This window comes from Bos taurus, chromosome 29 (assembly GCF_002263795.3).
Source record: "Bos taurus isolate L1 Dominette 01449 registration number 42190680 breed Hereford chromosome 29, ARS-UCD2.0, whole genome shotgun sequence".
In the NCBI taxonomy this organism is placed as follows: domain Eukaryota; kingdom Metazoa; phylum Chordata; class Mammalia; order Artiodactyla; family Bovidae; genus Bos; species Bos taurus.
Genome location: NC_037356.1, coordinates 6,986,274 through 7,013,292, shown reverse-complemented (window position 1 = coordinate 7,013,292; position 27,019 = coordinate 6,986,274). Strand labels below are relative to the sequence as shown.

The 27,019-nt window shown below is 40.1% G+C and overlaps 1 protein-coding gene across 2 annotated transcripts in view; it reads right to left on the bottom strand.

Moving 5' to 3' along the window:
* GRM5 (glutamate metabotropic receptor 5) overlaps positions 1 to 27,019 on the bottom strand; it is a 644,941-nt gene that overhangs the window by 188,438 nt on the left and 429,484 nt on the right. For both annotated transcript variants that reach the window (XM_015461120.3, XM_024987445.2), the window contains exon 4: positions 1,493 to 1,728. In XM_015461120.3, coding sequence (XP_015316606.2) covers positions 1,493 to 1,728 — 236 coding nt within the window. The remainder of the gene's footprint in view (positions 1 to 1,492; positions 1,729 to 27,019) is intronic.

Here is a 27,019-nt window from a genome sequence, read left to right as displayed (position 1 = left end):
GAAACCATCACAATATTGTAAAGTAATTATCCTCCAATTAGAAGTAAAATTAAATTGAAAAAAGAAACTGGATAGAACTGTGAAAAATATAAACTTGGGTATAAAAATTGTGAAACAGAAGTCACAGTCCTGTGTATTCACACACGTTTTTTTTTTCATGAAAATAAAACATAAAAACAAAGGAAATGAAGAAGCATTTGAAGATTCTGGACAAGAGTTGGCAGTATTTAAAGCAGGAGAGAAGCAAATGTAGTTTCATAGCAGGCTGCTGTGGCTTCTGGATTTCACGGGGCAGTACCATCCCACACCCCAGCCTTCCTGTCCACTGTTGCTAGACTAGGTAGGAACTTACATGAGGCTGCCACAGTCTCACTTTTCCAAATACTGACATGTAAGAGTCATCACAGATCAGCACTTACTACTTCTTTCATTTCACAAAAGAAGGGACTGATAGAAAAAACACAGTATGGATGTGAACTCAGGAGATGCATTATAAAGAAGTCCCTACATTGTTCCTATTTTCCTCATTTTGGTGCTGGTGACAGCTTCTCTGTAGACTGGAATTAATTCATGGGCTAGGATTTCAACCTCAGCCTCATTGCTCCAGTGCTCTCTCCTGTTCCAGCATCATGATAGAGGCATTATACCACCAACTAAAACATTTCACTCCTTTGTAAACACATATGAGGTGCTTGTTACACAATGCGGGACAAATCAGTCTTAGCAAACCCTTTGTTGGTTTTAACAAATCTTAACCTTTGCACTTTGACTTACAGATCAACATTGACCCTGTCTGATTATTAAGAGTCAAGATTCCCTTTGGATTTGCTACAAATAAAACTGACCAAACCCTTTGTTTAAAATTCCTGTTACATCATGTACAACACTGAAGTGCAACTTTTGTTGGCATCATGATCTCCCTAACTAGACAATAAATCCCTTGAGGGTGGGATCTAGTTTTCCTCATCTTGTTACCCTTACAACTAAAGGATTCGTTGTGAATCCTTATAAATCATTTGAATGGCTCTGCTTAGTTTATGTGTCCTGGAACATCATAATTATACACAGCAAATCCTTGCTACTGTTTTATAGTTTATTGATGGAAGTAGGAATTGATCCGTCCTTCAACATGCACTAATTCATTTTTCAGACATACATGAAACCCTTGTTATGTGCCTTCCACTGTGCTAATTGCTAAAGATAATCAAAATAACCAGAATGTAGTTCTTGCCTTCAAAAATGTCAAGAAGAGTTCCTTTCTGGAGCTCACATTAGCTTTGTAGTACACTGCCAATATCCTGAATGATAGAAACAGTTTGCAATCTTAATAGAGTGAACATTTACTCTCTTATGTTTTCTTATCCCTCTAAGAAGCAGTACCCACTCTATATAAGAGCCCTCCTTTCTAACAGATGACAGCCGCTATCCTCATAACACAGTTCACTTAAATTGGAGCCTTACCCACTTTAAATGAAAGAATAAATCTGCTTACTATTGCAAGTCTTGTTGTATTTGCTGTTCTCCTGTGCAAACCCTTCCAGCCGGCACTGAAAGCGATGCTGCCAGAATTCTTGAAACCAAGGGTTTCGGAGGTTTGTTTCTGGCCGGAGCTTCAGATAATAATCATCAAACCACTTGACGTCGGGAGACTGGAGCTTGATTGTGATTCCACCAACAGCTTCTCGCTGATAGCCATCTGTCACATCATACCTGTCAGCCCAGCCGTCACTGTGGGGAAACAAAAACCCCTCAGCTCAGAACAGGTCTCGTCTGAGAAAACGATGCTGTTTGCTATCGTTTTGAAAACATTCATCAGTAAATGGCACTCAGGCCACACTATGGTCTTACATTATACTACATGATTATTGAGATAGCAGCTCAAATCAAATAGGATAAAAAGTGCAAAATACAATGGAAACTTTGCGTGTAAGAATGCTGGAAGGTACTGGTCTCACTTACCTTGGACTGCAGAGAATAACCCAATGCTTTTGGCAGAATTTCACTGGTTGTAAAATAGAGTATAATCATGAAAGCTATATATCACCGTTCACACTATTTACTGAATGTTTAATAGCTAGGTTAAATTAATTTTAAGTATATTTCTTTTCCTTTACTTAATAATAAATCATGATAAGGATCATAAAGTAAAACTGAAAAATACTTCTAAAATATACCTAATGTTAATTTAACCATCATATGATATTCATTTTTTTCCTACATTTTACATGTAATGATGTGTGAGTGTGTGTGTGTGATCACTTGTGTCTGACTCTTTGTGACCCCATGGACTGTAGCCCGCCAGGCTCCTCTGTCCATGGGATTTTCCAGGCAAGACTACTAGGGAGGGTTGCCATTTCCTACTTGAGGGGATTTTCCTGAGTGGTTAAACAAGAGAAACTTTCTGATCATGATCATTCTATTAATTGATTCATCAGAGCCCAAACCGAAGTCCTTATAGTCCATATCCTCTTTCCTATCCCATGATACTTCTTTAATAAGGATACATGTAAAATACACATATGAAATCATGTTTTACACTATCAGTACCAGTTCAGTCACTCAGTCGTGTCTGACTCTTTGTGACCCTATGGACTAAGCAAGGCAGGCCTCCCAGAACCTACTCAAACTCATGTCCATCACGTTGGTGGTGCCATCCAACCATCTCATCCTCTGTTGTCCCCTTCTCCTCCTGCCTTCAATATTTCCCAGCACCAGGGTCTTTTCCAATGACTCAACTCTTTGCATCAGGTGGCCAATGTATTGGAGTTTCAGCTTCAGCATCTGTCCTTCCAATGAACACCCAGGACTGATTTCCTTTTCATGGACTGGTTGGATCTCCTTGCAGTCCAAGGGACTCTCAAGAGTCTTCTCCAACACCACAGTTCAAAAGCATCAATTCTTCGGTGCTCAGCTTTCTTTATAGTCCAACTCTCACATCCATACATGACTACAGGAAAAACCACAGGATTGACTAGATGGACCTTTGTTGGTAAAGTAATGTCTCTGCTTTTTAATATGCTGTCTAGGTTGGTCATAGCTTTTGTGTCTCTTTACACTAGAGTCATTGAAACAACTTCTTAACAACAGGCCATCAACGATGGTGACAGGAATCATACTCTTCAACATCAATATCATTCTATGTACTGATCACTCAAAGTAACCTAGGAATTTCAAAACAAGTTTGAAATTGGAGAGTTTCTATTATAATAGTGTAACAGAATAAGGAAGAGTATTCTAAGTTTATTTGGAAAATACATGAGATAAAACTTTGGAAATAAAAGACATAAAAATGTGTTTCTTTGAAATCTGGACACACCTTGGGACATTCAGGAAAAAAGTGTCTGACTTTTCCCATCCTTCCTGTCATTTGAAATATGCATAGCTTATGCTGTGTATCTGCTGGACCCAGCAGTACTAACTGTCCTTTAAAGAGGCACACGTGCCCTTTCAGGAGAAGTAAATAAAGTCAAGGGAAATTTAACAATGAAAAAAGGCTAACAACAAAGAAGGAAGAGATGACATGGAGAGAGTTGAGAGGAAGAGTGGAATGGAGCCTCCTGAATGCAAGGCAGGAAAGGGTTTGGAGATAAGCTGGGTGAGGGGTAGTAGTCACTGGGAAAAGTTGAGTGAAATGGTTTACATTAACAATCATTATTTATTTCACCAATATTCAGGTATTTCTATTTATTGGAATGTTCATTTCTTTTTATCTTCCTCCCAATGCATTTTTGTTTTTTATACTTTTTATTTCAGTAAGCAGAGGGCATGCTCCAATATTTTGGATATAAAATCTGTGTATTATGTAAGGTTTTATGTAAGTAATATGTAAGTAATAAATTAGAATAAGTAAAAAAAAAAAAGCATGTACTTTTTTCAGTGTGTTCTGCTATACAAACTCTGACTTAAAAATTGATGAGAGTTGTTCCAAAGGTCACAGATTACTCATTAAGATATCATAGGGGCTTAGGATAACTTGAGATTCTTCCGAAGGCATCAGTGGGTGAAGAAGGAGGAAAAATAAACAAACAGAAAAAATAAGCAATTTCTTCCTCTTAAGTCCTCCTTGACAAGAAAAGATTTTATTAAAAATGATCTCTGCTGAAATTTCAGAAACTTTTGTGGCAGATCAGGAAAAAACAAGTAATGGAATATGTTTTGTCCCCAAGTTGAAAGTGGTTACTTCACACATTGTCTTCCCTCAAGTTTCTCATTTTCAGCTGCAGAGGTTTTATTTAAAGCTGACAAGTTGAAATGAAGTGGGCTTGTTTGCTTCATTTTCTCGCTCTGTTTTGGAGGGTTTATTATATCACTGATAGGAGAGTGTGGGTCTCACTGGCACTCGAGGAGATGCATGGGCGTGCTGCAAATGGGACAGGAAGCCCTGTTTGTCAGGCGGAGCGGCGTTCTCCAAGAAGGGGAAATTTAAATTGCTCCTTTTGTTAGTGTTAGCTTGCTCTTATGTAATGCTGTGATTATGAGTATTACATAAGAAATGTTAAGATTATAATGGGTCCAATTTACCCTTCACAATTCATTCACTGAATTTAATGGGGATTGTAAAAAGCCTGTCTTGATAAACTTTTCTGGAGGTAATGTTTCCATTAAAAAGTCAGGACCAGTTTGTTAATTTACTCCTCTCTCATAACATTCTTCAGCTTTTTTCTTTCTTTTTTTTTCCCCCAGGAATTAATTTCTACATTTAATTTAGTAAAAGATGATCTTTTTTTCAGTAGTATATAAGTAAGCTGATTTTAAAACAGGTTTGTTGTAGGGATTTCCATTCAACAGCAAAATAAAAACTGTAGCATAGTTTGTACATAAACAGAAAATTCCAGTATCTGTGGACAGAAAAGGGTTATTGTGTTTAAGCTTAGCGGGGAATATTTGCCATCTAAGTCTCAATAAAGTTCAATCCATATTGGCTAAGTTAGATGGTGCTCTATTGACTTTAGCTTATTAAATATTAACATTTTCATAAAAATATGCTTTTAAGGTTTGCTTTAAGATGATAGGGTATCTCTTAGTAAGGAATAATAAATCCAAAAATGAATAGCCAAGAAAACCTTGGGCTTACCTTTCTACTATCTAATGCTTTCCATTGCATTGTTAGAGTGGACTCTTAGGATTCTGGCACTACTGTAATGCTTTTGGGTGACCTGTGTGTGTGTGTGTGTGTGTGTGTGTGCTCAGACATGACTGCCTCTTTGTGACCCCGTGGACTGTAGCCCACAGGCTACTCTGTCCATGGGATTCTCAAGAATACTGGAGTGGGTTGCCATTTCCTTTTCCAGAGGATGTTCCTGACCCAGGGATGGAACCCGTGTCTCTTGCATCTCCTGCACTGGCAGGCAAATTTTTTACCAGTGCGCCACTTGGGTGACATAAATTTTACCAAGTTAGATAAAAAAGTAGGGGGAGATAAGGAGAAAAACTGAAAATGTACCACATTTAAAGCAGTTTTATAGATTTAGTATCTATTCTTTCTTCCTTCCTTTCTTTATGTCTATCTGTCCATCCATCTGTCTGGTTTCTCTCTCTTCTAATTGGTGGGCATTTTAACCATCTCCTTATAATCCATTTCATTACTTTCCTTCTAATTCTTTGCTATATAGTCATTCTTCATTATTTGCATATTCTGAATTTGCAAATTCATGGGTTTCCTAAAATTTATTTGCAGCCCCCATTTCAATACTCAGACCACTTTTATGGTCACTCTTAGACATGCACAGGGTAGCAAAAAATTCGAGTCTCCTGATGTGCATGTTCACAGAGGAAGCTGGACAAGGTAAACCTCTGCTTTTTTGCTTCAGTTTTGCTACTATAAAGACATTTTCTTCATTGTCTATTAAGTGCCAGATTTTTGTATTTTGTGATTTTAGCATTAAAAGATATACATTACCACATATAAAACAGATAGCCAGTGGGAGTTTGATGTATGATTCAGGGCACTCAAAGCCAGTGCTCTGGGACAACCTGGAGGGGTGGAGTGGGGCAGGGGCTGAGAGGGGTGTTCAGGAACTAGGGGACACATGTGTGCCAGGGCTGATTCATGCTGATGTCTGGCAAAACCCACCACAATACTGTAAAGTAGTTATCCTCCAATTTAACTGAATTTAAAAAATGGTTTTGCTGTTTAAAATACCCCCAAGTATATAATATATAATACTGATATGTTATCTAGAGTTCCCAATGGCAAGAAATCTGTGATATGCTTTACATACAAAGTCAGATGCATTCAGGCATGAGTACAGGGCTGTTTTTCTATGAATTGAATATGAATTCATCAACTATATATATATATATATGTATAGTGTTTTTAGATTGGAATATCTATGAAACAAGGTTATATATTGACTCAGTTCACTTCAGTCACTCAATCGTGTCCAACTCTTTGCAACCCCATGGACTGCAGCACACCAGGCTTCCCTGTCCATGACAAACTACTGGAGTTTACTCAAACTCATGTCCATTGAGTTGGTGATGCAAGCCAACCATCTCATCCTCTGTTGTCCCCTTTTCCTCCTGCCTTCAATCTTTCCCAGCATCAGGATCTTTTCCAATGAGTTGGTTCTTTGCATCAGGTGGCCAAAGTATTATGGAGATTCAGCTTCAGCATGAGTCCTTCCAATGAATATTCAGGACTGATTTCCTTTAGGATGGACTGGTTGGATCTCCTTGCAGTCCAAGGGACTCTCAAGAGTCTTCTTCAACACCACAGTTCAAAAGCATCAATTCTTCAGTGCTCAGCTTTCTTTACAGTCCAACTCTCACATACATACATAACTACTAGCAAAACCATAGTTTTGACTAGACGGACCATTGTCGTCAAAGTAATGTCTCTGCTTTTTAATATGCTGTCTAGAATGGTCAGAGCTTTTCTTCCAGGGAGCAAGCGTCTTTTAATTTCATGGCTGCAGTCACCATCTGCAGTGATTTTGGAGCCCAAGAAAATAAAGTCTGTCATTGTTTCCCTTGTTTCCCCATCTATTTCCATGAAGTGATGGGGCTGGATGCCATGATCTTCGTTTTTCTGAGTGTTGAGTTTTAAATCAGCTTTTTCACTCCCCTCTTTCACTTTCACTCTTTAGTCCTCTTTGCTTTCTGCCAAGAAGTTGGCATCATTTGCATTTCTGAGGTTACTGATATTTCTCCTGCAATCTTAATTCCAGCTTGTGCTTCATCTAGTCCAGCATTTTACATGCTGTACTCTGCATATAAGTTAAATAAGAAGGGTAACAATATACAGCCTGATGTACTCCTTTCCCAGTTTAGAACCAGTCCATTGTTTCATGTCTGGTTCTAACTGTTGCTTCTTGACCTCCATACAGATTTCTCAAGAGGCAGGTCAGGTGGTCTGGTATTCCCATCTCTGTAAGAATTTTCCAGTTTGTTATGATCCACACTGTCAAAGGTTTTAGCGTAGCCAATGAAGTGGAAGTAGACATTTTTTGGAAATTATCTTGCTTTTTCTATGATCCAACAAGTGTTGGCAATTTAATTTCTGGTTTCTCTGCCTTTTCTAAATCCAGCTTGAACATGTGGAATTTCTCGGTTCATGTACTGTTGAAGCCTAGCTTAGAGAATTTTGAGCATTACTTTGCTAGTAGATGAGTGCAATTTTGCAGTACTTTGAACATTCTTTGGCATTGCCTTTCTTAGTGATTGGAATGAAAACTAACCTTTTCCAGTCCTGTGGCCACTGCTGAGTTTTCCAAATTTACTAGCATATTGAGTGCATCACTTTCACAGCATCGTTTTTTAGGATCTGAAGTAGCTCAACTGGGATTCCATCACCACCCCTAGTTTTGTTCGTAGTGATGCTTCCTAAGGCCCACTTCGCATTCCAGGATGTCCGGCTGTAGGTAAGTGTTCACACCATTGTGGTTATCTGAGTCATTATGATCTTTTTTTGGTAGTTCTTCTATGTATTCTTGTCACCTCTTCTTAATATCTTCTGGTTCTGCTAGTTCCATACGTTTCTGTCCTTTCTTGTCCCCATCTTTGCATGAAATGTTCCCCTGGCATCTCTAATTTTCTAAAAGAGATCTCTAGTCTTTCCCATTCCATTTTTTCCCTCTATGTCTTTGCATTAATCACTTAGGAAGGCATTCCTATCTGTCCTTGCTATTCTTTGGAACTCAGCATTCAGGTGGTATATCTTTCCTTTTCTCTTCCATAAGCTTCTTATCCTTATCCTTCAGAGGGCAGACAGAATGAAAAGCACAATCCAGAAAACTAATCAAACTGATCACATGGACCACAGCCTTGTCTAACTCAAAGAAACTGAGAGCCATGTCATATAGGGCCGTCCAAGTTGGACCAGTTATGGTGGAGAGTTCTGACAAAACACAGTCCACTCGAAAAGGCAATGGCAAACCACTTCATTATTCTTGCCTTGAGAACCCCATGAATAGTATGAAAAGGCGAAAAGATAGGACACTGAAAGATGAACTCCCCAGGTCAGTAGGGGCCCAATATGCTACTGGAGAAGAGTGCAGAGTAACTCCAGAAAGAATGAAGAGACAGAGCCAAAGCAAAAACAACACCCAGTTGCGCATGTAACTGGTGATGGAAGTAAAGTCCAATGCTGTAAAGAATAATATTGCATAGGAAACTGGAATGTTAGGTCCATGAATCAAGGTAAATTGGAAGTGGTCAAACAGAAGATGGCAAGAGTGAACACTGACATTTTAGGAATCAGTGAACCAAAATGGACTGGAATGGGTGAATTTAATTCAGATGACCATTATATCTACTACTGTGTACAAGAATCCCTTAGAAGAAATGGAGTAGCCATCATAGTCAACAAGAGTCCAAAATGGAGTATTTGGGTGCAGTCTCAAAAACGACAGAATGATCTCTTCGTTTCCAAGGCAAACCATTCAATATCACAGTAATCCAAGTTTATGCCCCTGCAAGTAAAGCTTAAGAAGCTAAAGTCAAACAGTTCTATGAAGGCCTACAAGACCTTCTAGAACTAACACCTCCAAAAGATGTCCTTTTCATCATAGGGGACTGAAACGCAAAAGTAGGAAGCCAAGAAACACCTGGAGTAGCAGGAAAATTTGGCCTTGGAGTACAAAATGAAGCAGGGCATAAGGCTAACAGAGTTTTGCTAAGAGAATGCAATGGTCATAGCAAACACTCTCTTCCAACAACACAAGAGAAGGCTCTACACATGGACATCACCAGATGGCCAACACCGAAATCAGACTGATTATATTCTTTGCAGCCCCAGATGGAGAAACTCTATACAGTCAGCAAAAACAAGACTGGGAGCTGACTATGGCTCAGATCAGTTCAGTTCAGTTCAGTTGCTCAGTCGTGTCCGATTCTTTGTGACCCCATGAATTGCAGCACGCCAGGCATCCCTGTCCATCACCAACTCCCGGAGTTCACTCAGACTCACGTCCATCGAGTCAGTGATGCCATCCAGCCATCTCATCCTCTGTCGTCCCCTTCTCCTCCTGCCCCCAATCTCTCCCATCATCAGAGTCTTTTCCAATGAGTCAACTCTTCGCATGAGGATGGCTCAGATCATGAACTCCTTATTGCCAATTCAGACTTAAATTGAAGAAAGTAGGGAAAACCACTAGACTATTCAGGTATGACCTAAATCAAATCCCTTATGATTATACAGTGGAAGTGACGAATAGATTCAAGGGATTAGATCTGATAGAGTGCCTGAAGAACTATGGATGGAGGTTCATGACATTGTACAGGAGGCAGTGTTCAAGACCATCCCCAAGAAAAAGAAATGCAAAAAAGGCAATATGGCTGTCTGAGGAGGCCTTACAAATAGCTGTGAAAAGAAGAGAAGTGAAAGGCAAAGGAGAAAAGGAAAGATGTACCCATCTGAATGCAGAGTTCTGAAGAATAGCAAGGAGAGTTAGAAAAGCCTCTCCTGGTAGGAGACCTTGTAGATGTGTGTTAGAGAATCAAGTTAGGAAATATGCGTCAGTGGTTAAGGAAACTAATGGATGGTTGTATTAGCAGTGGGAAGGAAGAGGTTATTTGTAAGGAATTCTCAGAAATCCAAGGACTAGTTATGTGGAGAATAGTGGGTAAAGGAAGATATTTATGGTTTATGGGAAACATTAATGATACTGTAAGTGACATTGTCACTCCATATCCTAGGTTAAAGTATAGAAAAATAGGTTTGAGTTTGAAAAAGGAGGGAAATGAATACAAGTAGGGGCTCTGCAATGATCCAATTTCCTTTTATATGCTCTCCAGCACTTTGTTTCTTCTGGATTTCTGTTCTCTGCAAATAAAATTAATGAGTGTAAAAAAGTACAGGTTAAAAATCTTTGCTGTGGTGCAGTAGCATTTTAATCCACCTTCTACTATTGTATTTAGCATTTTGTATGCTGAGAAATAGCTATTTGCACTCAAAAAAAAGGTAAAGCTAATGAAAATCATAGCACTCTAAAGATCTGATGCTCTATACAATTATATCCTTATAAACATTTTAACTTTAGAATTGTTATTTTAATTATTTTTGTGTTAACTAATAGATATTTAAAGCAGGCCAGTGATCATGGCTGTAATATAATTACTGCAGGGTTTATAGTCAGTAGAATTAATTGCAAAATATAATTCTGGAATGTGGAATCCCTTAAGGATCCATAGTAATAAAATATCATTGGAAAATTATGAAGGAGAAAGGTTTACTAATTATTGAATGTTAAACAGAGTTGATCAATAATTTAAAAATTTGTCTCTCTTATCAAAGTATAAATCTGTACAATGCAGACAATATGTTCTTTCTTTTCTTTCCTCATTTTGTATTAATATATCTTTTAAAAAAAACTACTGGACCACAAAGGAAGTCCCCTGGTTTCTCTTTGTTTAATCAATTAGTTACCTTATTTCTATTTTTGCCTGTCTGGGTACTTGTTGCTGCACACAGCTTCCTCTAGATGCACCGAACAGGAGCTACCTCCCAGTTGCGGCATTCAGGCTCTAGAGTGTGTGCTCAGAAGCTATGGCCGATGGACTTAGCTACCCCATGGCATGTGGAATATTCCCAGACCAGGGATCATACCCATGTGCCCTGCATTGGCAGGTGGATTCTTAACCTCTGGACCACCAGGGAAGATCCTCAATATATATTTTAAGTTATTGCTATGGAAACAAAAAATTGTGTGACACAGAAAGTTGAGTCAAGTGATCCTCCAGTAACAGTCTCCATGTTCTTTTTATTCCAATTAATTAATCTAATAAGCATTTGAATGCATATTATGCATATTCTGTACATTCAAATTGCACAGATAGTGTGGTAGCTGCCAATACATGCCCTCAAGGAGCTGGTAGTCCATTAGACACGGCCTGCTTGAATGGGTGATGCTGACTTCTAGCCCACTGGAAGTTTCCTCATTTATCCTTCAGACTGAACATCCTCTTCTCTTTTTATTCACTCTTCCTATTAACAGTACAATTCATTAGGTTCCCAGTCACTGAATCGCCACTTACTGAAAATTGCATTCCAGTCCTGCCTTCCTGAGATTTATTCTCCCATCACCTCAATTAGTATTCTGGGTGTTCCTAAACTCTTAGTTCTTACATCTATTGTCTCTTGATTTATTTACATGGAAGGCTAATCACATACAACGGGTAAGGATTTCATTAGTTGAACTCTCAAATGGCAACATGATTATTTAGTATAACTCTGCAGAGTTCTTGGGGAGATATCTGCCATGGGCAAACAACATAAATAAATCATCTCAAAGTGTTAGAAGGAGCAATACCAGACCAAAAATGTAGGCATCAGAATGACTTTTCCTAGAAGGTGTGCTGTGCTTAGTCACTCAGTCATGTCTGACTCTTTGCGACCCCATGGACGTTAGCCTGCCAGACTCCTCTGACCTTGGGGATTCTCCAGGCAAGAATACTGGAGTGGATAGCCATGCCCTCCTCCACGGGATCTCCCCAACCCAGGGATCAAACCCTGGTCTTCTGCATTGCAGGTGGATTCTTTAACATCTAAGCCCAAGAATACTGGCGTGGGTAGCCTATCCCTTCTCTAGGGGATCTTCCCGACCTGGGAGTCGAACGGGGGTCTCCTACATCGCAGGTGGATTCTTTATCAGCTGAGCTATCAGGGAAGCCCATTCTGAGAAGTTCAGTTCAGTTCAGTTGCTCAGTCATGTCCGACTCTTTGTGACCCCATGAATTGCAGCACGCCAGGCCTCCCTGTCCATCACCAACTCCTGGAGTTCACCCAGACTCATGTCCATCGAGTCAGTAATGCCATCCAACCATCTCATCCTCTGTCATCCCCTTTTCCTCCTGCCCCCAATCCCTCCCAGCATCAGAGTCATTTCCAATGAGTCAACTCTTCACATGAGGTGACCAAAGTACTGGAGTTTCAGCTTTAGCATCATTCCTTCCAAAGAAATCCCAGGGCTGATCTCTTTCAGAATGGACTGGTTGGATCTCCTTGCAGTCCAAGGGACTCAAGAGTCTTCTCCAACACCACAGTTGAAAACCATCAATTCTTTGATGCTCAGCTTTCTTCACAGTCCAACTCTCACATCCATACATGACCACTGGAAAAACCATAGCCTTGACTAGATGGACCATAGCAAAGTAATGTCTCTGCTTTTCAATATGCTATCTAGGCTGGTCATAACTTTTCTTTCAAGGAGTAAGTGCCTTTTAACTTCATGGCTGCAGTCACCATCTGCAGTGATTTTGGACCCCCCCAAAATTAAAGTCTGACACTGTTTCCATTGTTTCCCCATCTATTTCCCATGAAGTGATGGGACCAGATGCCATGATCTTCGTTTTCTGAATGTTGAGCTTTAAGCCAACTTTTTCACTCTCCACTTTCACTTTCATCAAGAGGCTTTTGAGTTCCTCTTCACTTTCTGCCATAAGGGTGGTGTCATCTGCATATCTGAAATTATTGATATTTCTCCCGGCAATCTTGATTCCAGCTTGTGCTTCTTCCTGCCCAGTGTTTTTCATGATGTACTCTGCATAGAAGTGAAATAAGCAGGGTGACAATATACAGCCTTGACGTACTCCTTTTGCTATTTGGAACCAGTCTGTTGTTCCATGTCCAGTTCTAACTGTTGCTTCCTGACCTGGATAGTAGTCATTAAATTTGTGTCAGGTGTGCATGTGTGTATTAGGGAGCTGGAGGTAGGGTTGTGGGTATGCCAGGCACACACAGTTATTCTTGGTCACTGAACTCTTTAGTCCCACTTGGCATGATGATTGGAGAAGGCAATGGCACCCCACTCCAATACTCTTGCCTGGAAAATGCTATGGATGGAAGAGCCTGGTAGGCTGCAGTCCATGGGGTCTCTAAGACTCGGCCACGACTGAGCGACTTCACTTTCACTTTTCACTTTCATGAATTGGAGAAGGAAATGGCAACCCACTCCAGTGTTCTTGCCTGGAGAATCCCAGGGACGGCGGCACCTGGTGGGCTGCCATCTATGGGGTCGCACAGAGTTGGACATGACTGAAGCAACTTAGTAGCAGCAGCAGCAGCATGGTAATATTGGTACTGCTGCGGCTTTCACACACATACTGTGTATTGGAGACACTGTACTTGATTCTTATTCCTCCAATACATCAGACTTTCACACCTCCAAGCCTTTGAGTATGCTGGTCCCTCTGCATGGAGAGTCACCTCTGTTTTAACCCCTCACATTTTTCCTGATTTGATAAAGTCCAATTCATCTATCAAGCAGACAGACTGAACTTGAATGCAGCTTATTAAAACCTTTCTCAAGCTCCCGTTGGTTTAATAGTCCCTTCCTCTCTGCTTACAAAATCCTGTGACATTTATTTCTTATTCACTGAATAAGTATTGGGTAACTAATAACTTGCTAGATATGTGGGAATAGGGAGGTCAACCAGAAGACAAGATTTCTTCTCTCATAGAGATAACATGTTGATGCTTTTGGGAACCCTCTTACACTGTTGGTGGGAATGCAAACTAGTACAGCCACTATGGAGAACAGTGTGGAGATTCCTTAAAAAACTGGAAATAGAACTGCCTTATGATCCAGCAATCCCACTGCTGGGCATACACACTGAGGAAACCAGAAGGGAAAGAGACACGTGTACCCCAATGTTCATCGCAGCACTGTTTATAATAGCCAGGACATGGAAGCAACCTAGATGTCCATCAGCAGATGAATGGATAAGAAAGCTATGGTACATGTACACAATGGAGTATTACTCAGCCATTAAAAAGAAAACATTTGAATCAGTTCTAATGAGGTGGATGAAACTGGAACCTATTATACAGAGTGAAGTAAGCCAGAAGGAAAAACACCAATACAGTATACTAACGCATATATATGGAATTTATAAAGATGGTAACAATAACCCTGTGTATGAGACAGCAAAAGAGACACTGATGTATAGAACAGTCTTATGGACTCTATGGGAGAGGGAGAGGGTGGGAAGATTTGGGAGAATGGCATTGAAACATGTAAAATATCATGTATGAAACGAGATGCCAGTCCAGGTTCGATGCACGAAACTGGATGCTTGGGGCTAGTGCACTGGGACGACCCAGAGGGATGGTATGGGGAGGGAGGAGGGAGGAGGGTTCAGGATGGGGAACACATGTATACCTGTGGTGGATTCATTTTGATATTTGGCAAAACTAATACAATTATGTAAAGTTTAAAAAAAAAAATTAGGTACCTTCATTTATGTTTTCTCTATATTGACTATAAATTTCATGTTTTGGACATCTTATCCTTAATGTTTATTATAACGCCTTGAACATGCTAAATACTTAAGGTATGTTTAACATAACATTAGAAAATTAGACTTTAAAAAGCAAATTTCAGTTTATAGAGCATTCTTTTCAGATAACTGCCTGTATTCATTTGTAACCGAGAAAACAACACTGTTGGATGTGCCTTATAAAATGACTCTGAAGGGCTGAATTCATGCCTCCTCCAAACTGGTCCTCTCCTCTACCTGATGCTATTAAGGTTAATGAGTACATTCATTAGGCTGCATCTCAGCATTTTTTGTTTTTTTTTTTCAAAATCTGTTCACAGCCCACAGAATTATTATGGAAACTGCTGTTCTACTCACGTGTAATCATCATCTTGCCAAATCTCTTACCAATAGCTTTTTTTTTTTTAATTTTATTTTATTTAACTTTACAATAGGAGGGAGGGGGGTTCAGGATGGGGGACACATGTATACCTGTGGCAGATTCATTTTGATATATGGCATTACCAATAGCATTTTAACAGATATTTGGGGACTTTTTTTTCCCTAATACTAGAAGTCTACTGACTGGTTGTCTGTCTTTATGTAATATTCTTTGCTTTCTGCCCCTGGGGGAGTAAGAGATTAGGATCCCTAAAAAATAGTGAAAACAAAGAAAGATACTGAGCTTTTAAATGAAAATTCTTATGAATGTACACCAGTTAACACTAATGAACTAATTCCAAAGTGAACAGCAATATAGACTTCTTGAGAAAATGGTTAGGTTATTGACTGAAAATCACCTTATCTCCAGGGCTTGTAAATCTTATTTTTGTCCCATTTCCAATGATAAGTGATGGGGATGGAGGAGCTATATGGGAACATTCAAAAGAATGAAGAAATGTCAGGACTTATGTAAGTCAGGTGATTTCCATTATATTTTTGTTAGTCCCTCAGATGTGTCCCACTATTTGCGACCCCGTGGACTGTAGCCCACCAGGCTCCTCTGTCCATGGGATTTTCCAGGCAAGAGTACTAGAGTGGGTAGCCATTTCTTTCTCCAGAGAATCTTCCTGACCCAGGGCTCAAACCTGGGTCTCCTGCACTGCCAGCAGAGTTTTTACCACCTGAGCCATCAGGGAGGCCCGAATTTCATTATACCACTTTCCTAATTCTCTGCAGGCCTTAGAGGTAATAATTAGCTCTAGTTTTTACCATTGAGGACATTGAAAGTGAAAGTGAAGTCACTCGGTTGTGCCCTACTCTTTGAGACCCCATGGACTGTAGCCCACCAGGCTCCTCTGTCCATGGGATTTTCCAGGCAAGAGTACTGGAGTGGGTTGCCATTACCTTCTTCAGGGGATCTTCCCAACCCAAGGATCAAACCCGGGTCTCCTGCATTGCAGGCAGATGCTTTACCCTCTGAGCCATATTGAGGCTCTGAGGAATTAAATAACCCACTCAAAATCCTACAAATCTTTCTTACTCCAACACTCTAGCATGTTCCATACTGCCTAGAGCCTCCAAAGTGATGACATACAGTGACAGTAGCTCTGAGAAATGTTAAGGGGATCATATTCAAGAGGCACATGAAGGAGGACAGGAAACAGAGTAAAGAGCCAGGGATACATGAGTAAGATTCTCACGCTGGTGCAGTCACACCGGCTACTGCTTCAATCAAAGACTAATCTAGATTGATGCTGCTGGGAAGAGATACTTAAAATATAATTAATATCCGAAGGGGGCTTCCCAGGCAGCGCTCCTAGTAACCCACTTGCCAGTGCAGGAGACATAAGAGATATTGGTTCAATACCTGGGTTAGGAAGATCCCCTGGAGTAGGAAATGGCAACCGACTCCAGTATTCTTGCCTGGAGAATCCCATGGACAGAGGAGCCTGGTGGGCTCCAGTCCATGGGGTCACAAAGAGTCAGATACGACTAAAGTGACTTAGCATGCAGACAAGATCCCAAGAAAAGTAGCCTTGAAATAGGGAGGTAAGTCTTAGTAGGTCTCACATAATCAGGAAAGTCCATAAAAAGTGAATGTCTTTTCCTGACAAAAGACATTGAAACATGAGTAGGATTTGGCAGGAGAAAGAGTTCAAGAGGGACTTCCCTGGTAGTTCAGCTGGTAAAGAATCTGCCTGCAATGCAGGAGACCCCAGTTGGATTCCTGGGTTGGGAAGATTCCCTGGAAAAGGGATAGGCTACTCACTCCAGTATTCTTGCTTGGAGAATTCTCATGAACAGAGGAGATTGACGGTTACAGTCCATGGGGTTGCAAAGAGTCAGACAGGACTGAGTGACTAAGCACAGCACCAAGCTGCAGGATGGAGGGAGCTGCCCAGTAAGGAGTGCAGGTGGCCCTGAGGAGCTCTGTGTGCCCCTGGGTCATACCAGCAAAGAAATGGAGACTTAAAGGAACTGAATTCCACCAAAATTCGAATGAGCTTGGTAGCAGATTCTTCCACAAAGCCTCCAGAAAGGAATGCATCTTGGTTTCAGCCTGTTTTCTCCTGATTGGAGAACCCAGTTATGCTCTACATAGACTCCTGATCTCCAGAAAGTTCAATAGAATATTGAAAAATTGTTTTAAGTAGCTGAATATGTGGTAATTTGTCACACAGCAATAGTTATTACTCACTCTCCACCTCTTTTCTATGTTTCATCACTTGGAAGGCTTTGTTGTTGTTGCTCAGTCGCTAAGTCCTGCCCAGCTCTTTGTGACCCCATGGACTGCAGCATGCCAGGTCTTCTGTCCTTCATCATCTCCTGAAGCTTGCTCAAATTCATGTCCATTGAGTGGGTGATGCCATCCAACCATCTCATCCTTTGCCGCCCTTCTCCTCCTGCCTTCAGTCTTTCCCAGCATGAGGGTCTTTTCCAATGAGTTGGCTCTTTACTTTGAAGAAAGCTGAGCGCCAAAGAATTGATGCTTTTGAACTGTGGTGTTGGAGAAGACTCTTCAGAGTCCCTTGGACTGCAAGGATATCCAACCAGTCCATTCTGAAGGAAACCAGCCCTGGGATTTCTTTGGAAGGAATGATGCTAAAGCCCACACTCCAATACTTTGGCCACCTCATGCGAAGAGTTGACTCATTGGAAAAGACTCTGATGCTGGGAGGGATTGGGGGCAGGAGGAAGAGGGGACGACAGAGGATGAGATGGCTGGCTGGCATCACTGACTCGATGGATGTGAATCTGAGTGAACTCTGGGAGTTGGTGATGGACAGGGAGGCCTGGCGTGCTGTGATTCATGGGGTTGCAAAGAGTTGGACACGACTGAGCGACTGAACTGAACTAAACTGGCTCTTTGAATCAGGTGGCCACAGTATTGGAGCTTCAAATGAGTCCTTCCAAAGAACATTCAGGGTTGATTTCCTTTAGGATTGACTGGGTTGATCTCCTTGGAAGGCTAAAGCATGTTAATATCAGAAGTGATATAATCTGACCTAATTCTGGGTTTGATCAGAGCAGACCAACTTCCAGAGACTTAGGGATCACAGAAAATGATGGAAGGTATTACATACAAAATCCTTCCATCCATCCTTGGAACATCCATCCTGCCTCCATTTAGGGTTTAAGTTGAGGTAGATATTTCCCCCTCTGGTTAAAAATTTTATCCCTCCATGGATGCTTCCTTACCATACACATCCTTCACAGAGAAGCTAAGAAAAATCATTGTAAATAGATTGAGAATTACACAATCTATTGTTTCTCTTGTCATATTACAGCCATTTAGAGAATTGCAGAAATTGCAGCAATTGTGTAAAATGTGCAATATAGTGAGCGAAATGACTCAGTTAAATAGAGAAAGCATGTTATGAATAAGCTATTGTATCGATTACTTTACATAACCTTCTTTTTTCCTGAAAGCTTCCTTACTTAGGGTAACTTCCAGTTTCAAACCCCTTCCCATTGAATTGAGCTAATTTCTTCTGTTACTCTGTTAACTGAGCATGGTGTTCAGCTGGATAGTCAATTATTGGACATCTATTCAATCCCAAGCAGTAAGGCAGACTTTATAATGATGTTGGTGATTATAATTCCAAGTGTCCAATTTGTTTTCTTAACCTTACCCCTTATAACAGGTCACAAAAGAATTCATAATTTCAGATCTAAGATGTTTTTCTCTTACTTTCTTCAACTTCCTCCAGTATTTGATACTGTTTTTTCATTTAGCTGAATCTTGTGACCAACACCGTACATGCCAATTTTCCTGCAGAGTACTGCACAGGAGGGATAAAGAAAAGAAAAACTGGCATTCCCTACCCACTCTTGAACATTAGATTCGGGCAAACAAATACTTAGAGTGATAACAAGTGTGAACTGGTGAGATAAATATTTTTACATCTTTACATTTCACTTTTCAGCTTGAAAAGCAGGCGGTAACACTGAGTTAAAGAGGATTCAGTAAATTCAGCCTACCTAAATCTACAAAACAAAACTGAACCAGTACAACCCATCATTGTGGTCTTTGATCCAAACCTGTACCCAAACTTTTCTGATTGTGTCCATGAAAATGCACAGGGGGAAGTATTTTTATTTGTTACACACGCACACATGTGCCTTGGAATTCATTTCTCTTTTTCCTTTCTGAGACTTTAAATAAAGAATTGCCTAAATCATTGCATTCATCTTCTGATAAAATGCCCATCTTTGTAGTGTTAAAATAAACTGGCAGAGTTATTAAGAGTCTCTCTACTGACAAGGTAAGGGGCTATTAGCAGATGCTCAGGAGACTGATATCTGTGCATAAACAGAATGAACTCTCTTCGGTTCCCATTTTACTTGGAGACAATATGTTCTTCACTGACCAATTATCCCCATGACAAGCACTGAAACCAAGTCCACTGTTAACTTCTCACACCCATCAGATCTGGTTTACAAATGAACACAAGCTGTAGAAGACCAGTAAATGATCAAAGATTCTTCAGGGCGTGACATTAAGGTTTAGAAGTAGTCATTAAGTAAGAATCCAGGTAAAAGTCACAGCCTGAAAGTCTGGAAAATTTAGATGCCACATGCACAATGCTGCTGCTGCTGCTAAGTCGCTTCGGTCGTGTCTGACTCTGTGCGACTCTATAGATGGCAGCCCACCAGGCTCCCCCGTCCCTGGGATTCTCCAGGCAAGAACACTGGAGTGGGTTGCCATTTCCTTCTCCAATGCATGAAAGTGAAAAGTGAAAGTGAAGACGCTCAGTCATGTCCAACTCTTAGAGACCCTATGGACTGCAGCCCACCAGGCTCCTCCGTCCATGGGATTTTCCAGGCAAGAGTACTGGAGTGGGTGCCATTGCCTTCTCCAGCCACATGCCCAATAATTAATCCAAATAGACTGAAATGGTAAATCACATATTAGAAACTGAACTACTTCCATTTCTAGCTACTATAGATTAGACAAACCTTCCTCTGAAGACAACTACAAAGGCTGGGTAAACTTAAATGTCTTTAAACTATCAGAAAGCTATTTAGACAGCTAGAACTCAAGTGACCAAAATCCTAGGGAGGAAAAAAAAAATGATGTACTGAGGTAAGACATTCCCTTGAGGTATGTGACACATTTACTGAAAGACAAGGATGGCAGGTGAAGAAGCTGGATCAAAAGCAGTAGGTGAGGCTCAAGAAATTGTTCTCTCATAACTGAAACTTGGTACCCATGGACTAGTAACTGCCCATTTTTCCCTTTCCTCCACACCTGGCAAGTACCATCTTACTTTCTACTTCTATTAACTTGACTGTTTAAGATACTTCATATAAATGAAATCGGGCTTCCCAGTTGGGCCTAGTGGTAAAGAACCCACCTGCCAATGCAGGAGACATTAGAGATGCAGATTCAATCCCTCCATTGGGAATAATCCCTGGAGGAGGACATGGCAACCCACTCCAGTATTCTTGCCTGGAGAATCCCATGCACAGTGGAGCTTGGCGGGCTACAGTCCAGAGTGTCCCGAAGATCTGGACATGACTGAAGCAACTTAGCATGTACATAAATGAAATCATGTGACATTCATCTCTGTGATTGGTTTATTTCACTTAGGATAATGTTTTCAAAGTTCGTCCATGTTGTCACATATGGCAATAAGGTACAACTATCATTGAACAGAGTTTGGCATTTCCTAAAACAATTAAAATATATTAACATATGATTCAGCAATCCCATTTGTGGGTATTTATACAAAATAATTAAAATCAGGATCTCAGTGATATGCACAACTGGGTTTTAAGCCACAATATGAAAACAACATCCATTAATGTCTATCAGTAAATGAATGGATAAAGAAAATGGAGAAATGAAATTTGAAGTTTTATATTTTAAAATCAACCAGTTTAATTTACCATGTTAACAAAATTATGGAGGAAAATATCTGACAAATTAACATCACTCTGATAAAAAGTCCTCAGCAAACTAGCTAAAAAATACAACTCCCTAAATCTGTGCATGAGTTTTTACAGTAAACATCATACACAAAAATTGTTTAACGATTTCTTCCTGATATGTAGAACAAGTAAAGGATATCTTCTCTTACTTTTCTTCAATATTTTATTGCATCTTCTAGGCAATTAAGGGAAAAAAAGGAATAAATTGTTATTATTCAAGACAAGTCGATTGTTTACATAGAAAATCTGAAATTGTATGGATAAGCTATTAAAATAAGTAGTGAATAAATTTAGAAAATTTGGTGAACATTAGTGTAGCCTACATAAATCAGCTAATTTCTATATATCTGGAACATACAATTAGAAAACTGTTTTTAAAATACTACTTAAAAGCCATAGTTAGAAAAAAATCTAAAGAAGATAAATAATATTTCTCCATGCATGTAAAAGCAATTATGGAAGACTTAAATTAAAAAGGAAATGCTACATTCATAAATTAGAGGAGTCAATAAAGTTCATTTTCCTGAAATTGATCTATAGATTCAACGTTATCCTAATCAAAATTCCAAGAGATTTTTTTTGGGGGGAAGGGAGTGTTAGAGGAGACATGTGGAGGATATTTATGAAAAAATTCTAAAATTTTTGTGGAATTTTAAAGGAACAAGTATATATGTTTTAATGCCATTCTCCCAAATCATCCCCCCTCCCCAACCCACAGAGTCCAAAAGACTGTTCTATACATCTGTGTCTCTTTTGTTGTCTCACATACAGGGTTGTCATTACCATTTTTCTAATATTGTAAAGTAAAAATAAATAAATTAATTAATTAAAAAAAATAAAGGACCAAGTATAGTCAAGATAATACTGATAAAGAACAAAGTTGGGGAAATAAACTATTAGGTAGTAAGACATCATAAAGATACACAATTTGTATATTTTCAATGATATACAATTTGTAGGGATAAATAGACTAATGGAACAGAATTCACAGGTACTTAGAGAATTGATTTTTGACAAAGGCAACACTGCAAAGAAGTAGGAAAAACATTCTATTAAATAAATGATTCTGGGTAAATTTATATTTGGGCTTCCCTGGTGGCTCAGTTCAGTTCAGTAGCTCAGTCATGTCTGACTCTTTGTGACCCCATGAATCGCAGCACGCCAGGCCTCCCTGTCCATCACCAATTCCCCGAGTTTACCCAAACTCATGTCCATTGAGTCGGTGATACCATCCAGCCATCTCATCCTCTGTTGTCCCCTTCTCCTCCTGCCCCCAATCCCTCCCAGCATCAGGGTCTTTTCCAGTGAGTCAACTCTTCCCATGAGGTGGCCAAAGTATTGGAGTTTCAGCTTCAGCATCAGTCCTTCCAAAGAACACCCAGGACTGATCTCCTTTAGGATGGACTGGTTGGATCTCCTTATAGTCCAGGCGACTCTCAAGAGTCTTCTCCAACACCACAGTTCAAATCATCAATTCTTTGGCATTCAGCTTTCTTCACAGTCCAACTCTCACATCCATACATGACCACTGGAAAAACCATAGCCTTGACTAGACGAACCTTTGTTGGCAAAGTAATGTCTCTGCTTTTGAATATGCTATCTAGGTTGGTCATAACTTTCCTTCCAAGGAGTAAGCATCTTTTAATTTCATGGCTGCAGTCACCATCTGCAGTGATTTTGGAGCCCCCCAAAATTAAATCTGACACTGTTTCCACTGTTTCCCCATATATTTCCCATGAAGTGATGGGACCAGATGCCATGATCTTAGGTTTCTAAATGTTGAACTTTAAGCTAACTTTTTCACTCTCCTCTTTCACTTTCATCAAGAGGCTTTTTAGTTCCTCTTCACTTTCTGCCATAAGGGTGGTGTCATCTCTATATCTCAGGTTATTGATATTTTTCCTGGCAATCTGTGGAAAATTCTGAAAGAAATGGGAATACCAGACCATCTGACCTGCCTCTTGAGAAACCTATATGCAGGTCAGGAAGCAAGTTAGAACTGGACATGGAACAACACAGTGGTTCCAAATAGGAAAAGGAGTTCGTCAAGGCTGTATATTGTCACCCTGCTTATTTAACTTATATGCAGAGTACATCATGAGAAATGGTGGGCTGGAAGCACAAGCTGGAATAAAGATTGCCGGGAGTAATATCAGTAACCCTGGTCACTCAGGAGGTAACAAATCTGCCTGCAAGTGGGAGACCAGGGTTCAATACCTGGGTTGGGAAGATCCCCTGGAGAAGGAAATGGCAACCCACTCTAGTATTCTTGCCTGGAGAATTCCACGGACAGAGGAGACTGGCAGGCTACAGTCCATGGGGTCACAAAGAGTTGGACATGACAGAGCGACTAACACCTTCACTTTCAAATTTATATTTGGGGGAAATACATTGATAAGAAAGGTTTCTCTAGCACATCACATAAAAGATTAATCATAAAGTCAAGATTGTTAAGTGTATTTACAATAAGATTGATAACTTATTTTCATCAAGTAAGTTACAGTTTTAACAGTTAAAATATTGGTTCCTTTTGATGAGTATGTTCTAGGTTTCCCACTTTTATGGATTTCTTGTTTCATTCCATTGCTGCATTTCTATTGTCTTGAATTCGTTAAGACTTTTTATGGCCTAACATATGACCTATCCTAGAGAATATTCTGTGTACACGAGGAAAATGTATAATATGCTGGTGTTAGAAGGAATGTTGTATATGTGGTTGTTAGGACCCTTTGATCTATAGTGTAGTTCAGATCTTCTGTTTCCTTATAGATTTTTGTATCTAGATGATCTATCCCTTGTTAAGAGTCAGGTATTAATGTCCCCAACTACTAATGTTTTGATGTTTACTTTTCCTTTGAGTTCTGTTAGTATTTGCTTTATATATTTAGGTGCATAACACAGGACAGGTTCACAAATATTTAAAATTGTTATTTCTCCTGAGATGGAGCCATTACTTATTTTATATGGAAATTCTTTGTCCTTTTTGATCATTTTTAACTTAGAATCTATTTTGTCTGATATAAGTACAGCTACCCCTGTTCTCTTTTGGTTACCATTGCTTAAAAGAGCTTTTCTATTCCTTCACCTTCAGTTTATACATGTCTTTAAAGCAAAAGTGAGTCCTTTATAGGCAGCATATATCCTTGGATTTTGTATTTTCTATTCATTCAACCATTCTATGTTTTTTTATTGGATGATAAGTCTCTCCAGTTGTATCCGACTCTTTGTGATCCTAAGGGCTGTAGCCCGCCAGGCTCCTGTGTGTCCATGGGATTCTCTCGGCAAGAGTACTGGAGTGAGTTGCCATGCCCTCCTCCAGGAAATCTTCCCAACCTAGAGATAAAACCACCATCTCTTATGTCTCCTGCATTGGCAGGCAGGTTCTTAAGACTAGCACCACCTAGGAAGTCCTTTTTATTGGATAATTTAAGCCATTAAAAAAAAAATAGTAATTGATCTGTAAGGATTTAATACTGTAGTTTTGTTGTTTTCTGTTTATATATTTTGTTCCTTGCTCCCTCTCTTGCTATCTTCTGATGTGGTTTGGTCAACTTCTGTAGTCATATTCTTTGACCTTTTACCAGACTTTTTTGTGTATCTACTACTGATTTTTCCTTTGTGGTTACCATGAGGGCTTCCTAGGTGGCTCAGTGGTAAGGAATCTGCCTGCCAGTCCAGAAGACACAGGTTCAATCCTTGAGAAGGGAAGATCCCCTGGAGAAGGGCATGGAAACCCACTCCAGTATTCTTGCCTGGAAAACCCCATGGACAGAGGAGCCTGGCGGGCTACAGTCCATGGGGTTGCAAAGAGAGTCAGACATGACTGAGAATGAATACACAATACTATGAGACTTACATAAAATATGTTACATTTATCACATCTTATTTTAAGCTGATAACTTTACCGTCAATAGCATACAGAAATTTTAGACCTTTAATTCTTCCCCCTTACATTTTAGGTTACTGATGTTATAATTTCCATATTTTTATATTATGCATCCAACTTCAGATCACTGTAGTTATGGTTATTTTAATGTTGGTTTAAAACGTTTAACCTAGAGTTGTAAGTGAACTATGCACCATCATTACAGTATTAGAGAATCTGACTTTGACCATGCACGTACCATTACCAGGGAATTTTTCACACTCATATGTTTTTACAATGTTAATTAGCATCCTTTTACTTAAAGAACACCTGTTATCCTTTCTTATAAGGCAAGCCTAGTGGTGATGAACTTCTTTAGATTTTATTTGTTTTGGAAAGTCTTTATCTCCCCATTTCTGAAAGATAGCTTTGCTTCGTATCGTATTCTTGGTGGACAGTTTCCACCTCTGGTCAGAGGTCTCTGGCTGTATTCCCTGGCAGGGCAGGGCCACTGCTTGGATTTCTAGACTGGCCGGGGCTGTGGGCTTGACTCAGTAATTTCTCCTCGTTGTGTAGAATCTCAGGCTGTGATTCTCAACCATACGGTACCACTGACTGAACTCTGTGTAGGCAGGGCTTCGTATTTGTTTCCCTGCTTGAGTGTGGCTTTAGAACAAGCTCTAAGGCCAGCATAACTCACTGCGACTCGAGCCAGGCTGAACTGCCCACCCTGAGCAAACAGGGCGCCCGGCTCAGCTCTGCAGATGGATAGAGTCTCTGGGTGGACTCTCCACGGGGGCCCAGGGGCAAGGAGCAATGTGTCCTGTAGAGATCTGAGCCCTGGTTGCTTCCCTTCCATGCTTCTCGGTTTCTGTCTGATCCTCAGTGGCAAGTCGCACAGATTTCCTGGTGAGCTCTGTGAGGCAGGACCCAAGTGTCCCTGCTGGGAAGTGTCCTGCCACACTAAGGGAGCAGGACACCCACCCTGGGCTCCTTCTTTCCCACTGGAGAAGCTGTAGGCTCTGAGAGGCCCTCTCACTGTGGTTCTTCCCCTGCTTGTCTGGGGAAGAGGTGACGCTGTCAGAGTGTAACTGCTCCTCTTAACCTTCCGTTGGGGTCCTTCACAGTCTCTGTGCTTGGAAGACGGGGAGGGCTTTAGCCTTGTTCCTAGGCTCTAAGATTTTCACATTGCTGTCTTACCTATGGATAGTTGCTAATTGGGCTTCTTGGAGCACAACAGAAATAAAGAACTGCCTGTGTCTCCATCCTGAGGTGACACTCTGGCCAGAAGTTTCATTTCTATAGAAATTTTACATGAACATGATACAATTCAATTTACAGTTTTGATAGATGGTTCTTCTCTACAAATAAATTTAAAGAAAGGCAGGTGAACCTACTAGGAAGTCTCTGCAATAACTTAAGTGAGGACTGATGAGGGTTTGAAAAAAAGAAGTGATCACAGGGTGAAAAGTAACAGACTATGATTTTCTCCAGGTAGATGCCCAGGAGTGGGCTTGCTGGGTCATATTGTAGTTCTATTTTTAGTTTATTAATGAACCTCCATACTGTTCTCCATAGTGTTTGTATCAATTTACATTCTCACCAACACTGAAAGAGGGTTCGCTTTTCTCCATACTGTCTGCAGCATTTACTGTTTGTAGATTCTTTTGATGATGGCCATGCTGACTGGTGTGAGGTGATACTCATTATAGTTTTGGTTTGTATTTCTCTAATAATTCATGATGTTGAGCATTTTCTCATGTTCTTGGTGCCCATATGTATGTCTTCTTTGGAGAAATGTCTGTTTAGGTCTTCTGCCCATTTTTTGATTGGGTTCTTTTTTGTTATTGAACTGCATGAACTATTTGTATATTTTTGAGATTAATCCCTTGTCAGTTGCTTCATTTGCAAATACTGTCTCCCATTCTGAGGGTTGTCTTTTCATCTTGTTTATGGATTCCTTTGCTGTGCAAAAGCTTTTAAGTTAAATTAGGTCCCAGATTTTGTTTGTTTTTTTCCCATTACTCTAGGAGGTAGGTCAAAAAGGATCTTGCTGTGATTTATGTCCAACAGGGTTCT